This window comes from Eulemur rufifrons, chromosome 6 (genome assembly GCF_041146395.1).
Source record: "Eulemur rufifrons isolate Redbay chromosome 6, OSU_ERuf_1, whole genome shotgun sequence".
Classification (NCBI taxonomy): domain Eukaryota; kingdom Metazoa; phylum Chordata; class Mammalia; order Primates; family Lemuridae; genus Eulemur; species Eulemur rufifrons.
In genome coordinates, this window is record NC_090988.1 from 57,899,141 (window position 1) to 57,917,196 (window position 18,056).

At 37.4% G+C, this 18,056-nt stretch overlaps 2 protein-coding genes across 2 annotated transcripts; one reads left to right on the forward strand and one right to left on the reverse strand.

Annotated features, from left to right (window-relative positions):
* Positions 1 to 4,409: 4,409 nt before the first annotated feature.
* On the forward strand, positions 4,410 to 5,417 carry LOC138384885 (olfactory receptor 2AG2). Its single transcript, XM_069470543.1, has one exon. The coding sequence runs from the start codon at positions 4,410 to 4,412 to the stop codon at positions 5,415 to 5,417; it is 1,008 nt and encodes a 335-aa protein (XP_069326644.1).
* An 8,313-nt stretch (positions 5,418 to 13,730) lies between these two features.
* On the reverse strand, positions 13,731 to 14,654 carry LOC138384176 (olfactory receptor 2D3-like). The gene has a single exon (XM_069469482.1). The coding sequence runs from the start codon at positions 14,652 to 14,654 to the stop codon at positions 13,731 to 13,733; it is 924 nt and encodes a 307-aa protein (XP_069325583.1).
* Between the last annotated feature and the right edge of the window lie 3,402 nt (positions 14,655 to 18,056).

The following is an 18,056-nucleotide window of genomic DNA, read 5'->3' on the forward strand; positions in this document are numbered from 1 at the left end:
TGACCATAGACTTTTAATATAGAGTTTTTCTGGGCTAGCTTGCTAGTTGCCATGGTCTATCAAGACTCCCTTTCCTCATTTTTTGTTACTAATCTTTTCTTAAATTTTGTCATCTATTTATTCTTTCTGATGAACTTTTAAGTGATCCACCAGTTGTCAAAAAATCCCATTGTTATATTCACTGTGGTCATATTTAACTCATAAATTAATTTGGAAATTTTGGCTCTTTGCAATATTCAGTCTTCTGTATCAAGAATATGGTCTCTTACTGCATGATGCTAATACAATCACTGTCTTATTCTCTGAAAATACTACTTTAGACCTTTACTCTCAGTTTATGGATGTGTATCATACATCACTGAGAAACTAGAAGGAATCATCTAGGACTTTGTCATCTTCCACTACCAATTTACCAAACATCTTCGCAGAGCTTTTGGTCTTTTGAAAGTCTATCACAGGCCAAACCTTCCACTAATGCTCTTCATACATAGTTCTCTTAATACTCAAATAAATTGATCTTGTAATTACCTGATTCTCCTCTACATCTCTCTCTCTCTCCCCCCTCTTTCTCTCCTAGAACATTACTACAGATTACACACATGCTCTAGTATCTCCCATCTTAGGAAATCCTTCCCTTCAAATCACATTCCCCTGTACATGAGTGTTTATAATGGCTTTTTCAGTAACCAACAAAATGGGAAGCAGCACAAATGTCCTGCAACTGGTGAATGGATAAACAAATTATGGTAGATCCATACAGTTGGATACTACTCAGCAATAAATGGGAACGGACTACTAATAGACACAAGAAAACGGATGAATCTCAAACATATTAGGCTAAGCAAAAGAAGCTGGACTCAAAACGTATGATGCCATTTATATGACATTCTGGAAAAGGCAAAATATAATAGTGACAGTAAACAGATCAGACTGTTGACAGGAGTTTTGGTGTGGGGAGGGGATGATTACAAATGGTACCAGAGAACTGTTGAGGGTTGCTGAAACTTCTATATCTTGATTTGTTGGCGGTTACATGACTATATATGTTTATCAAAACTTGCAGAACCATATACCGAAAAAGGTGTTTCTTACTATATGTAAATTGTACTTTAATAGTATATGAAAACAAAAAAAGGAAATGATATTTTTAAATATATGAGTATGAGGCTTTTAATATTCTACTTCTACATCCTTTTTTAAGTAACCTACAGGAAAATCCCACTCCTATGTTGTTATTTTTGTGAAGAATTTTAGTTTTACTCTTAAAAATATAAATGTATTCATTATTTTTCAAGAATTAAGCTTACCAATTCATTTATTGACTCCATTTATGAGCTCACTATTGCCTCCTGTATTGTATATATTCCCTTGGAGTCACTTTCCTTGTTGCTGAAATTATTTTATTGGGAATCTTTGAGGGTAAATTGTTTTCATTTTTGTTTTTGATTTGTCCTCATTTGTTAATGACGGTTCAGTTGTGCATAGACTTCCAGGTTTGCAGTTATATTCCCTCAGCACTTATGAAGCTATCTCTCCCATGCCCCATTTCTGCCATTGATAATCTACTGTCATCTAATTCTCTTTACTTAGTGGGGAAGCTGTCTTTTATCTCTGGGGACATTAATATTGACACTCCACAATTTCCGTACTGTGTTGTGGTACTTCAGTATTGCTTTGTGTGTGGATTTCTTTTTATTTTCCTGCCCAATACTTAAAAAATCATCCACTCTCTCTTCAAGCATCACTGGTGGCAGACAAGTAACAAGACACATGAACACACGAAAGCTGCATTGGCTTGCAGAAAGTCAGTAAAGAAAAGATCTCACATTTACAGACTCTTACATTTATAGACTTCCTATTGAATAGGAAATAATCCAGGCTAAAATCACCATAAAGAAGGAAGCAGCAGCCCACAGAAGCCAGGAAACCCACCTTATGCTCTGGAGCAGAGGGCTGGCACACAAGGAGCCCTTGCTTCCTGGTCTATTCAGTTAATTTAGAAATGGGCATCAGCTTCCCTTGTGGTGAATAAAAACATAAGGCCTCACAGCTCATTTAGCAAGAAAAGAGTATGAGGATACCAGGCCAGGAAACACACCCAAGAGGATTCATTAGCATCCTGATCCTGGCTCAGCATTTCCAGGGAAGGCCATTTCAGCCGAGAGGACAAGTCCCTCTGAAGATGGGGGTAGAATAGAGTAGAGGGAAGAAATCATGGGATGAGAAAATAGGGAAGCCTCCCCGAGGACAAGGCCCTGGCTCACTGTTGGCCCCTGGGACAGTGAGTGGCTGGGTCTCCTTTGGGCAGCTCTTTAATATCTTCCTCCAGAATTCTGCAGCTTTCATCTTTGCTCCCAGACCCTAGCAGGAACAAAGGAAAGTCTGAGTATCTGGACCCAAGAACTCAGTCTGACAACTGCTTCAGGGCTAGAGGAGATCCCTCCTTTGGAATCTGCAGGGAAGTCATCTTCTCTCCCCATAGGAAGCTGCTCACATCCTGTATTAGCTGTCTGTCTGTATCCACTGCCATCTCCAGAGAAGACTGGCAGATAAGTGGAAGGAACAGAGGGGTCTTGTCAGTTGATCCCGTTTGGACTCCTCAGACATTTAACCCAATTTAGCAAAAATTAAACCAAGTGAATACTCCTGAATAAAGCTACATCCTCCATCTCCACTTCTACTGGAAAACCCTGGACCTTGAAACAACCCCCAGGGAAGTCTGGGTGCTGGGCAGCTAGGCTTCTCACCACCTGAGGTAAGGACTTTGTCTCTCTTTCAGGGAAATGTGTAGCCTCTAGGCATGCTGAGTAGGAAAAATAGAGTCCAAAGCAGATCCTAAGAACTTAAACTACTTTCCCTGACAGACTGCTTAGTGCCTTGGGCTCTATGGCACATCTCAATCCCTTTATTGTTGATTTTCTGAACATGCAGAGAGAACCAATTAGGATTGATGAAGACTGTATGCTACAGCCCAGGTCTGGGTATCTGCTACCTGGTGTAAATCTTGACACCTATCTTAAGATCCTGTGGGCTATGCTGGCCTCTGGTAATGCATTTTTGCACCCATCAGATGATGAACGTCCTCAAAGGACTGTCTAATAACTGATGATATGACTGATGCATGCTCTCATACTTGTTAACCATTACGGTATTAATGGACCCATAAGAAGGCAATGAAATGTTTAAATATATATGCCATTATGTGGAGAAATGATTTACAAAAGGATGTTTCACTTCCAAATCTTTAACTGCACATTCAGATTTGGCTTTATCTGTCCCATTGCATCATGTACACACCAACTTCTGCCAATCTTGGGCCTCTGTCTCTGTCGGCTTCTCTATGGGATTGGGTACCACATGCTAACACCAGCTTTTCAGAAAGGGAGTTCTTCCTCCCTATCTCTGTGGCCTTTCCATCCAGTGTAGATGTATAGATGCTCTGACCTTGCAGAAGAGAGAGTGGACATCTGAGTCAAAGGCAGGGGAGGGGATAATGTTATTGAGCCCAATTACAACATAACATAGATGCTCTTTTATGGTCTTTTATTCTTTTTTCCCCAAATACAAACACCCTGTTATTCCTGGGAAGGACCTCATCTATTATATTTCTGAGTCCTCCCAGGCTCATATTATATCATAATCTGTTTTTAAGGAACATACATATGTTTGCATTGATCCTAAAGATTTAGTTCTAAATGCAACACCTTTTCAAACAAACACAACATCCCCTAGTCTCTGACAGGCCCAAATCCCCTCTCTCTCGAACTCCTGGAGAATGTGGGGCTGGTCAAGAGAGGTAACTAAGGGGCACACGTTTTAGTCTTTCAATGAGGCTTGTGTTTACAGCCATGAGTGCTGCAAACAAATGTGGATATAAGCTCTATGGAAAAAGAAATGGAAATGATTTATTGAAATCCAGTCTGTGTACCTGTTTGGAATTTCTTATCAAAACAAAACAGGTTTATGCAGAAAACTAACTGGATATTTAAGTCATTACTCAAACATTATACTAACGCATAGGTACAACGATAATCAAGAATATGTTGGAAGACTATTTCGTTAATCTTAAGAGAGAGGCAATTTAATCTTCCTGGAAAGATACATGTCCAGGTTTAATGTCTTGAATAATAGTTTCATGTAGAGATTTCTTAGTGTTTAGCTATTACTGCAATGTCTGTTCTCTATTTAGATGCATCTTTTATCAAGATACAATTAAAAGAGTCATAAATTTAGAAATCAAGAAGAAAGTCAAAATTAAAAAAAAAAAAGGCAAAGCCTGTTACCAGTGGAAAAAGTGTCACTTCATTGAATATTGTAAGGGGCTTCTGATGTTACAAAACTAGGGTTCATCTTAGCAAAAATTCACTAAGAATCCCTCTGGTTCTAGGCAACTAAAGAAACCACACAGAATGGAGCTCTGGAACTCCACCTTGGGAAGGGGCTTCATCTTGGTGGGGATCCTGAGTGACAGTGGTTCTCCAGAACTGCTCTGTGCTACACTTGCAGTCCTGTACACGTTGGCCCTGACCAGCAATGGCCTGCTGCTCCTGGTCATCACAATGGACGCCCGGCTCCACGTGCCCATGTACCTCCTGCTTGGGCAACTCTCTCTCATGGACCTCCTGTTCACATCTGTTGTCACTCCCAAGACTCTCACTGATTTTCTGCGCAGAGAAAACATCATCAGCTTTGGAGGCTGTGCCCTTCAGATGTTCCTGGCACTGACACTGGGTGGTGCAGAGGACCTCCTACTGGCCTTCATGGCCTATGACAGGTATGTGGCCATTTGTCATCCTCTGAACTACATGTTCCTCATGAGGCCAAGGGTCTGCTGGCTCATGGTGGCCATATCCTGGATCCTGGCATCCCTGAGTGCTCTAGGACATACCATGTACACCATGCACTTCCCTTTCTGCATGTCCTGGGAAATCAGGCACCTGCTGTGCGAGATCCCATCCGTGCTGAAGTTGGCCTGTGCTGATACCTCCAGATACGAGCTCATGGTGTATGTGACAGGTGTGACTTTCCTCTTGCTCCCCCTTTCTGCCATTGTTTCCTCCTACACACTAATCCTAATCACTGTGCTCCATATGCCCTCCACTGAGGGGAGGAAGAAAGCCCTTATCACTTGCTCTTCCCACCTAACTGTGGTGGGGATGTTCTATGGAGCGGCCACATTCATGTATGTCCTGCCCAGTTCCTTCCACAGCCCCAAACAGGACAACATCATCTCTGTGTTCTACACAATTGTCACTCCAGCCCTGAATCCCCTCATCTACAGCCTGAGGAATAAGGAGGTCATGGGGGCCTTGAGAAGGGTCCTGGGAAAGCACATATCACCAACACAATCCACCCTCTGGGGAGGGCTCATGGTTTCCAAAATTCGTTCTCCTAAAGCCAGAAGATTTCTGCTATGAATCAAATACATAGGGCAAAACAAATATGATGCAGAGTATGCCTTTTAATAGATAAGTGAAGGAATAAAACTGGCCTTGTCAAATGCTCCTTAAATCTTCTCTTCAGGAAGTAATTTTGGTATGATTTACACTATTTAAAATTACTCTTCACTCTACTTAAAATTTACTCTCTAATTTCCCAAGTAGCTACTTAGTTAAACGGGTCTAGAGGTTATCAGCAACTTGAGACATGACCCCTAGCTGGGGAGCTGATATTGGACCAGCATAAGAGACAGAGAAATGAAAATTTCAAGTGGGTGGCCTGAGAAGACCCAAACATCAAAGGGGGAGGTATCTTGCGATTTGCACAAATTTTAGACCAATTGACCTTATCAAAAATCTTATAATGTCTTATCTAATGCCCCAACTGGTAGTAATTTGTATGTATTTCCATTATACTCACTCTTTTTCCTCCTCCCAAACATCAGCAATATGGAGACTCTAACGGGTATCTTTGCTCGATTGTTTTTATTTTTGTTTGTTGGTTTTTGACATGGAAATATTTTATAGTGCCTAAAATCCAATTATTAATGAAATGAATAAAATAGAAAGTGAAGGCATTCCATAAGCAAGATCCATGATAAACAGCTATGCTTATTTCTTGCTAATAACAAGGAAATAAGCAAAACAAAACAGTAGTTTTCCATTACCCAAGGCTTTCTTGAAACATCCCAACAATTGCAAAGAGTTCATATCCTTTGTGAATGTATATACGTGAGTCAGTGTGTCTGTGTATTTGTTCTGAAGAAGGAGAGGACAACATAACACATTTTCCTACTAGCTTAATTACACTGTACTAGTTTAAGTCTGAGAATATTTAGAATAAAAGATGTGAACATATGCTTGAGTTGTATTTTGAAACTTAAAAATAATATGAAATAATATGGTTGATTGACATTATTTTGGGTGATATTGCGGTTTGTAAAAATTGGCTCTTTCTTTTTCTTTTTTTTTAAATAATATAGTGATAAGGTTTCACATATAACCCCGAGAGAAGTTTCCTTTAACAATTAATGAAATTCAGAACACTAGAAATTGGCAAAAACCACCTAAAATCTCCTTATCCAGAGATCATTCTTACACATATTTAGATGAATTTCCTTTCATTTGAACACAGGCATGCATTTTACTGAGTTGATCTGTGCATGTAAAACAAGAGATTTTTTTTTCCTGTATTAGCATATGATGTTTTTCTCCTGTATTATATAGTGGCAATATAGGGCACTGCAATGAGTCTGGGGTCAGTTATCAGAGTACAGATGTTAGAATTCAATACGCACCACTTATTTATATAACTTTGACATGTTACATAATCTGTTGTAACTAAGTCGGCAGGTCTGCGAAGTGTTAATGGACATTAGCAATATGACCTACTTCATAGTATTGTGGAGATTAAGTAAATTAGCAAATACAAATATAAGACATGTAGGGCAGCATCTGGTATATAATGAGGATTTAATAAATTTTAACTCAGAATTAGTGGCCTCGAAAATACTAAGTGGGGGCATAATATACATCATATGAATGTTTTGTAATATTATTAGCTATTTTATCATTGTTATATATTTAACACTGTTTTTTTTTTTTTTTTTTTTTTTTTTTTTTTTTGTTGAGACAGAGTCTCACTTTGTTGCCCAGGCTAGAGTGAGTGCCGTGGCGTCAGCTTAGCTCACAGCAACCTCAGACTCCTCAGCTTAAGCGATCCTACTGCCTCAGCCTCCCGAGTAGCTGGGACTACAGGCATGCGCCACTATGCCCGGCTAATTTTTTCTATATAGATTTTTAGTTGTCCATATAATGTCGTTCTATTTTTAGTAGAGACGGGGTCTCGCTCAGGCTGGTCTCGAACTCCTGACCTTGAGCAATCCACCCGCCTCGGCCTCCCAGAGTGCTAGGATTACAGGCGTGAGCCACCGCGCCCGGCCTATTTAACACTGTTGTGTTAGTACGTGTATGTGTTTGTATGTACTAAATCAGTAATGTCAATCTCTTGGGTGTGTGACTATTTTTTTTCTTAGAAAAATTCTTGTGAGTGAAATTACTGAAACCAAGGTTAAAATCTATTTAATATTCTTCATATGAACAGACAAATTGATTTTTTAAAAATTTCAAACATTTTATATTCTTACCAGCAGTAAAAGTGTACTTAACCCACCACATCTTTTTCCATGTTAAATTTTACGTAGTCTTTACTAATTGATAACGTGTAATATTTGTCTATTATTTTAATTTGCTTAAGTAATTCGTTCACATTTTTCTTATTGATTTGTTGAAGTTCTTTACAGATTAAGGACACAAATACTTTGAGTGTCATATTTGTAATAATAACTTTTTTTAAAATGCAGAATACTAACCACTATATGATCATGGCAATAACTTCTTCTCAATTTGTTATTTGACTTCTAATATCTCTATGGCAGGGATTTTTAGACAGAGAAATTTTAAAAAAAATATTTGTATAGTAAAAGATATCTTTTTTCTTCCATTTTCTTTGTCTTTCCCCCCAGCTTTACTGATGTACATTGACAATAAAAATTGTATATACTTAAGGTGTACAATGTGATGTTTTGATCTACATATACATTATGAAATTATCACACGCAAGCTAATGAACATACACTTAAGATCTACTCTTTTAGTAAATTTCAAATATACAATATATTATCATTAACTATATTCTCCACATTTACATTAGAATTCCAGAACTTATGCATCCTGCATAGCTACTTGTCTTTTTTCTTGATATCTTAACATACAGAAAAATGAAAAAAATATATGATACTTATATGTTAATTTTTGTTAATATTTGACTCTAATATTTTTATGAAGAAATAAAACAGTACATACATACTCAAAGCCCTCCTTGCCCAGAGATAACCTTGGTATACATCCTTCCTGTGCATATTTTTACTATCTATTACATATAATTATATCTATAAACAAAATATATTGCTTCATGTGTGTTGAAAGTTTTTATAAGTGGCATCACAATTTACATACCTTTACAGCTTACTTCTTTTTTTTTAATTTCAGAATATTACAGGGGTCTTTTAAGTTTTCTAATAAATTTCTAATTTATCTTGTGTGGAAAATAGTGAGGTTTTCAACATTTTTCCAAAATTAACACTTTTCTAGTAACATTTGTTTTTTCCATAAAACTCTTATTTATTAAGAAGAATAAAATTTATGTATTTTAATACACATTACTGTGGGACAGTCAACATTTTTTTAAATTTTTTTCTATTTCAGAATATTGTGAGGGTACAAATGCTTTGTTTACATACATTGCCTTTGCACCACCTGAGTAAGAGCTACAAGCAGGCCCAAACCCCAGAAAACATGCACTGCACCTGTTAGATGTGAATTTACCCATCTCCTCCTCTCCCCTCCCACCTGCCCAACATCCAACACCCATATGTGCACATATGTGTTGATCAATTAGTACCAATTTAATGGTGAATACACATGGTGCTTGTTTTTCCATTCTTGTGATATTTTATCTCAAAGAATGGGCTCCAGCTCCATACAGGATAATACAAGAGGTGCTAGATCACCATTGTTTTTTTATGGCTGAATAGTACTCCATGGTATACAGATACATTTTATTAAGCCAGTCATGTATAGATGGGCACTTCCAGTGTATCCAAGTCTTTGCAGTTGTGAATTGTGCTGCTATGAACACTCGAGGGCAGATGTCTTTATTATAGAATGTCTTTTTTCCTTTGGGTAAATATCCAGTAGTGGGATTCCTGGATCAAATGGTAGTTTTACTTTGAGTTCTTTGAGGTATCTCCATACTATTTTCCATAGAGGTTGCACTAGTTTGCAATCCCACCAGCAGTGTATGAGTGTTCCTATCTCTCTGCATCCACACCAACATTTGTTGTTTGGGGACTTTTTGATAAAAGTCATTCTCACTGGAGTTAATCCTTCCCTTTTCTATTAATTTGTTCTATTTTTTTTGGCTATCTCTTCAGTTCTAAATTCTTTCTCTTCTTCACTCTTTCTGAAAACATTCAATTCTATCATTCACATCTTAAAAGCCCACTGGTAATTCGATTGTGAATATATTCAACTTGTAAATTAATTTGTGATTTGGGCACTTTTTTGATGCTAGCCTTTTAGAACGCGGTATATGACTACACTTCCCAAACCTAGTCTCAGTCCTTGGATTAAAATGACTATTTCACACCTTCACTCTTAGCTGATGCCTTGCCGCTCACTTCACTAGAACAGAAGCAGTCAGCCTCAAAACCCCTCATCTTTCCCTTTTTAACTCTCTTAAGTACCTGCATCTGCACACACACTTCTGGTTTTCCCTCATTACCATTGCTATCAAAGGCTGACCTCCACTAGCCCTTTGGGTCCCAATCTCACTGACCTCTCAAAATTTTGCTCCTGTAGAATCTTTTTCACCTGAAATCATTTTTTCTCCTTTTCTGGATCACAACTATGAGAATACAAATACATTCTGGTAATCCCCATTATAAAGAACCCTTTCCATGACTCCAGTCCCCTTTGGTTATTGTCACATTTTTTCAGCTTTTTTTCATAGGAAAAAATTACAGAAGAGTGTCTATGTCCACTTTCTCTTCTGCTGATCTTCTATTCACATCTTAGCCCACTTTCAATCAAACTCTAGTCTCTTTTTATGGACCTGTTCTTTGTCAAAGTCGTCACTGATGTGCTAAATAAAACGGAGATTTCTGTATTTTCCTCTGTCAACGTTTCAGCAGCATTAGTACAGTTGACCATACCCTTCCTCTTGAAAATTTTTCTTCTGTTGGCTTCCAGACAGCACACACTTCTGGTTTGCCTCTTTCTTCCCTATTTTCACCTCATTGAATCACGTTCTTTTTCTGAATTTGGAAGTTCCCCATGGTACTAACCTGAACCTTCCTTTCTTATTACTCAAGAATCTCTTCCTGAGTAATTTCTAGTTAGATAGGTTTAAATATCACCTACATGCTTTTTATTTATTTAAGGATATTATGGGGGTACAAACATTTTGGTTACATGCTTTTGAGTCCAAAAATACCTGAGTACTTGCATAATCCACGATCATATATCTAGTTGACTACTTCCCATGTCTAATACGAATTTCAAACTTAATCCAAAACGTAATTTTGATTCATCCCCCTGATAACCTATTCTTCCCTCATTTTGTTCCATCTAAATCATTGGCATCACCAACCACACAACAGATCAAACTAAAAACTTAAATGTAAATGTTGTTTGTTCTGCCTTACTACCTCCACAAGTAAACTGACTGGGTTCATCTATACAATAGATCACACATATATGTACTTCTCTTGTTGTCCCCTACAAAGTATCCCAAGTCTAAGTCACCAGAACCTGCTTCCTGTTGCTCCATAATATCTTCCTAAGAGGTCTTTCTCTTCCCACTCTTGCCCTGCTGTAATCTGTTTTCTCCTTAGTACACAGAGTGACCTTCATACATATAAATCAGATCTTGTCACTTTTCCACACAGATGCACATAATCTTGTTCTGCTTGGCTTTCAGCTCACACCTGAAACTGTACTCCCTTACACTCTCTCTGATCTCACCCCACTGACCTCTTTGTTGTCCATCACATTGTCCAAAATTGTCCTTGTTTTATGGCCAATTAGCAGCTGTTCTCCTAGCCTGTGCTCTCTCCTAGCCAAGTCAAAGCTTGGTTTACTATTGATACTTCTCAGCATTGAGTTCTTACCCTAAATGTTAAATTCTCAAAGAAGTTACCAATCTAAGTAACATGTACTTGAACCAAAAGCCTTTAGCACATACTTTGTTTCACTGTCTTCATTGCACTTACTATTATATGTAACTTTCTTTTTTATACCTTAGTTTACTCTGACTCCACTCTCCAAAATGAAAGCTCCTTGAGAGCATGAACTATGCTATGTGTGTGCCATCATTTCTTCTCTATAAAATCTAGGAATACCTATAACATAATCTCTTCAATAATGTGAAAATTATATGAAAGTGTGTGTGTGTCTTCACTGAAGAAATAGAGGAATATGCCATGTTCCTAGGTAAAAAGATTTCCTATTTTTGTTATTAGTATTTTTGATAATTAGCTTATAAATTCAATGTAATAACCATCAAAATTCTCATGGCATTTTAAAAAATGGGTTTCGACAAGCTGAAAAGTAGAAAGGTATGAATAATCAATAAAATTGTGTAAAAAGATTTATTCTTTGTCTCTCACCCCTACACCACATTTTTACCTGGTTTACTCTTCCATCATTGAGTTTTCAGCTTAAAAGTTGCCTTTTCAGAAATGCATTCTGTACCCTTTCTGAATGTCTAACATGTTGTGATTCCATTATTCTGTCACAATATTGTTTTGCAAGGTCAATAATGACATAATTGACAAATTTGGTAGCCTTTTATCAACACATAAAGCTCTGAGACATTTAGAAATCTTTTCTAAAAGTCCTCTCCTCTTGTTGCTTCTGGCACATCTTTATTTGAGTTTTTCTTCTGAGTCTCTGACTCTTGCTGCTCCAGCCTTGATTGGCTACTTGTCATCCACCGTGAAATGTTGGCAACTCCAGGGTTCTGTCCTGGATCATTTTTTACTATCTTTCTGTAACTTCAAGTCTCAACCAGGGTTTCATTACATAATTACATTATGTATAAAAATATATATATTGTGTGTATATATATATGTGCACACACACATATATATTGTGTATATATGTTGTGTATATATATTATGTATATATATATCTCTGTGTGTGTGTGTGTGTGTGTATGTATATATATATATATATACACACACAAACACAGAGAGAAAGAGAGACCATCTTCATCACTCTTATGGTCTGCTGTAGGGCCAGGCACCTGCATTTTAATGAAACCACTCATGAACTTGGTTTTCTGGTTAAAAATTGTCATACATCCTTAGGTGTGTCAAATTCCACTTGCATTTATTTGTGTTAACATCTAAATTTATTTCTCTAATCCATATCTCTTTTCTAAACTCCAGCTTTATTCATTACTTCAAAAGCTTGTTCTCTGAGCAACAACAGTGACTGGGCACTTCACTGCAGTGGTATGACAGAGATCAACAAAATAGTCATGTTCTTTACTGCCATGGAGCTTACAATCTAATGGAGGAGTCAAACTTAAGCAAATAATTACACACCTCATTTGTGTCAAAAGCTATCCTATTACCTAAAAAGCACATAGCTTTTTTTTTTTTAAGTGTGTTAAGAATCACCTGGGGTTTGTTATAAATGGAAATTCCTGAGGTCAACTGCCAAACCCCACCCTGTACTGAGAAACATTACTTTTAACAAGCAACCCAGGAACCATTTCAGGTCATGTTATGCAAAACTATGGCCCCCATTATGAAGTTCAAATGCCTCAGTAGGCCTAAAACAGTGTCTCAGACCTCTTTTTCTTACCTTTATCATCATTTTCCATCATTGTCTGATAAATCCTCCAATCTTTGTCTTTTTCAGAATTACATGGTGGGCAAATTCTTTAGTATTGAAATCAAGGCATTTCTCAATCTGGGCCCTTTGTCTTACGTTTCAACCTTGTATTTCACTATTTTCCTAACTTTACACATACCCTTAGAAAAATTCTACCATCTACTTATTCCCTAAGTGTGCTCTCCTTTCAATTTCAGAAATTGTTAAATTTAGAACTGAAGACCATGCTAGAAATATGATATCATGAAGACTTTATTTTTTATATGTATATACCCAGCTCCATAATTGTGCCTAGGATATATAATATGAGTTCAAAAAATGTTTGGTAAATTCAAGCAAGAATAAAGGAAATGACTCCATTTGCCAGAAATATATTCTCATATATGAGATAGTGTGATAGTTCTGTGATAGTTCTTTTTGTCATTTATTGGTTCTTTGTTTTTTGACAGATAGTTATATGTCTGCTTGTTTTAATTTCCTTATTATCTTGTATGGGCTAGGAAATAATTGATTGTTTGCTCCCCTATCTTCCTTTCTTCCTTCCTTCCTTTCTTCCTTCTTTTTTTCCTTCTTTCCTTGTTCCCTCTCCTCTTTTCATTCCTTTCTTTCTTTTTCCTTTTCTTTCTTTTAATTTACTTTCTTTCCTGTGTCCACCAGGGTGCCTTGCTTTGAATAGGAAATTTATTGACCTGATCTGAGAAGAGATATAAGAAAAGAGAAGAAAAGTAGAGCAATGAGATGAAAATGGAGAAAATTTTATAAGAAAATCTCTTCTCCCCACTTCCTTAAAATGGTCATCATGATCAGAGATCACCACTTCCAAAAACACTATTTTGCAGTTACTCTCCTGAGAGCCCCTTTGACATCCTTGTTCCTCAGACTATAGATGATGGGGTTCAGCATGGGTGTCACTGCTGAGTAGAACACAGAGATCGTTTTATCCTTTTCATTCATTATCTTGGAGTTTGGCCTCATGTAGGCAAATATTGCTGAGCCATAGAAGAGAACAACGACAATGAGGTGGGAACCACAGGTGAAGAAGACCTTGAGCCTTCCCTCCCCAGACTGCATCTGGATCACAGTGGAGATAATATTCCAGTAGGAGACAAGGATGAGGGAGACAGGAGCCAGGAGGATTACCACACCCATTGCAAAGATGGCCATTTCTGTGCTGTATGTGTCCACTGAAGCCAGCTTCAGGAGCGCAGGAGGTTCACAAAAAAAATGGTTAATGATATTGTTTCCTCGGTAAGGCAGACGCAATGTGAATGTGGTGTCCACCAGAGACACAAATGCTCCACTGACCCAGGACCCTATGGCCAGCCGGACACAGGCCCAATGTGTCATGATGGTGGAGTAGTGCAGGGGCTTGCAGACAGCCACATACCGGTCATAGGACATCACCGCCAGAATTGCACACTCTGTACATCCAACCAGAAGTAAAACTACTATCTGTGTTGAGCATCCAGCAAAGGAAATGGTTTTCCTCTTCACCAGGAAGTGGACTAGCACCTGGGGGACTGTGGTAGTAGAAAAACAGAGATCAGCAAAGGACAAGTTTCTAAGGAAAAAGTACGTGAGTGTGTGGAGTCTGGAGTCAATGTGAATGAGTACAATGATCAGCAGGTTTCCCAGCACAGTCAGCAGGTAGATGATCAGGAAAAGGAAGAAGAGCAGGACTTGTGTCTGTGGGTCCCGTGAAAGGCCCAGGAAGACAAATTCATTCACATGGGTTTGGTTCTCTTCTCCCATGAATGCTTACTCCTGTTTATAGGTCGGCAACAAGAAAAGAGGCACATACTAATCAGTTATAAAACATTCTGACAAGATAGGACATGGCTGACTAGAGACATCACTCATTGGACTGTCCCAGAGGGAAGAGAGGGTTTCAGGGCAAGGAGAGGGGAGGAAGGACACAGCCCAGGTGTAGGTCAGAGGAAGCAGTGGAGCCTGCCAGGGATCTCACGGAGGAAAAGTGCAAAGCAAAGAAGGAAGAGAAAAAAAGGAAAAAAAAAAAAAAACAATGAATGGCGAGGATCAAACCCAGAGAGGTTCAGAGCCCAGTGAAGGGGTAAGGGTTGGGTCCCTTTCTCCTTTCACACTCCTTTGGTGACCACAAGGCTACCAAGTTCTTTGAAAGCTTTTCCACCCCCACGAGCACTGCAGCAAACAGAATAGTGGGAGGACCTGCGTGATCCCAGAGTTTAGACATTCTGTGCAGGGAATGTATATATATTTGTATTTATGGTATCTTTATATCTCCATAGTCATTTCTTCTGCGGAGAGAGTCCACAGCTCACAGACTGCTGTCAGCCGTAAGGAGGCAGCATAGCTCCCTGATTAGCACTGGGGCCTCTGATGCTATACTGCTGGGTTTGAATCCTGGCTTCTCTAGTTGATGTTGTGACCAACAGTAAATTACTTAGCTTTCCTGTATTTTGCTTTCCTCATCTATAAAATGGTGGTATAATAATACATACCTAATACTGTTTTATGTAAAGATTAAATAAAATATGAACCATGTAAAGACCATTATCCTAAGTGAAGTTTTTCAGGAAAGGAAAACCAAACACCACATTTTCTTACTAAGTGGGAGCTAAAGGATGGGCACACATAGGCACAGAGATATAAAGGACATTGGAAACCAAGAAGGGAGGAGGGTGAGAGGGGTTGAGGGATAAAAAACTTACTTATTGGGTATAATGAACACTATTCTGGTGACAGGCACACTGAAAGCCCTGACTGAAGCATTGTATAAGGTATTCATGTAACAAAAACATTTGTACCCCCTTAATATTTTGAAATAAAAACAAACAAACAAAAAAGAATTTAGGACAGTAAATAAGTCTAGCTCATAATATTATTTACTATTCCATTATAATAATGGGATTGTGATCCAGAAGTAACTAAAAGATTAGGAAAATAGTCATTAAGGACAAAGTGTAGTAACAATGGTTGTTGTCTTTGATTGACGAAGATGAATATTGTCAGTAATTTTTACCCTTAGCATTTTCTTTCTTTGTTTATCCTTTCAGATTTAAACTGTGTTTCTAGCAAAATTCAAAGTCAAGACCAAATGTGATAAGGCAGAATGAGAGGCTTCTAAGCCTATAGAATAAAGGGCAAAAATAAGCATTGGGTAGATTTAATCAGGTTATTCTCTTTTGGGGAAACTATTTCTATTATTGAAATTTCCAAACATATATAAAAGTAGAAAGAAAAGTAAAATAAAATCTCAAGTACCTAACAATAAGATTCAAATGTGTTGATCAATTTTGATTATTTAGTTGATTAGGGGTTGATTATAATAAAAATACATTTAAAACAATTTTAAAACTCCTTTATTATTATTATTTATTATTTAGAAAGTTTATTTCATGATCACATAGAAATATTTTTAATTTTTAATTGTGGTATAATACATATAACATAAAATTTATCATCTTAACTGTTTTTCCTCAAAATTGTCCAGGTCATGAAAGTTAAAAAAGAACTGGGTAACTCTTCCAGGTTGAAAGGCACTAATGAGACATGACAGCCAATGCAATGCATGATTCTAAACTGAATCCTTTTGCTATAAAGTACACAATGTTGGGACAACTGACAAAACTTGAATGGGATCTGAGGAGTAGATGGGAACAATGTTAATTTCCTGATTTTGATAATCTTATGGTTATGTAGGAGACCATCCTTGTTTAAGGAAATAAACAATAAAATATTCTGGGTAATGAAGCATAACATCAGCAACTCATTTTCAAATGGTTCAGGAAAAAGGTGTTGTACAGTACTTGTAACTTTTCTGAAAGCTTGAGATAGTTTACAACTAGTTTTTTTTCCAGTTTCAAGTTTTCATTCTGCTGGCTTAAAACCAGAGGAAAAGCTACTCTCTCTCTCTCTCTTTTTTTTTTTTTTTATAGTGAGAGCTTTCTTGAGATAAAATTCACATATTAAACAGTTCACTCACTTAAAGTATACAAGTCAATAGTTTCTAGTATATTCACAATTATGCAACCATTATCACAATCAATTTAGAAAATTTTTATCACTCCAAAACAAAACCCCATACTCTTTAGCAGTCATTTCTCATTTCTCCCCAACTCTCACCCAACCAGCCCTAGACGACTACCAATCTAACTTTTGTTTCTACATCTTTACCTATTCTGGAAATTTCATATAAATGAAATCATACAATATGTGGTCCTATGTGACTGGCTTCTTTCACTTAGCTTAAGGCTTTCAAGGTTCCTCCATGTTGTAGCATATATCAGTACTTTGTTTCTTCTTATTGCCTAATAATATTAATATTTCATTGTATGGATAGACAATATCTAATTTAACCATTCATTAGTTGATGAGCATTTGGGTTTCTTCTACTTTTTGGCTGTTATGAATAATGCTGCTATAAACATTAGTGTAAAGTTTTTTTGTGGACATATGTTTCTATTGCTCTTGGATAGATACATAGGAATGGAATTGGTGGGCCATATGATAATTCTATGTGTTTAACCTTTTGAGGAACTGCTAGAGACGGTTTTATAAAGTAACTGCACCATTTTACTTTCCCATTAGCATTGTTTGAGGGTCCTAATTTCTCTACATCCTTGCAAGCACTTGTTATTGTCTGCCATTTTGATTATGGTCACCTTTATGGGTGTTAAGCGATATTGCATCATGTTTTTTTTTTTTTTTTTTTAATTTTCAATTTCAGATTACTGGGGTACAGACACTTTGGTTACATATATTGCCTTTGTACTGCTCGAGTCAGAGCTACAAGTGTGCCCATCCCCTAGAATGTATGCACTGCACCTGTTAAGTGTGATTTTACCCTTTCCCTCTTCCCCCTCCCACCTGTCCAACACTCAATGAATATTACTTCCATATGTGCATATAAATGTTGATCAGTTAGTGCCAATTTAATGGTGAGTACATGTGGTGCTTGTTTTTCCATTCTTGTGATACTTCACTATGAAGAATGGGCTCCAAGCACCAACCAGGATAATACAAGAGGTGTTAGTTCACCATTGTTTTTTTGTGGCTGAATAGTATTCCATAGTATACATATACCACATTTTATTAATCCACTCATGTATTGATGGGCACTTGAGTTGTTTCCACATCTTTGCAGTTGTGACTTGTGCTGCTATAAACATTCAA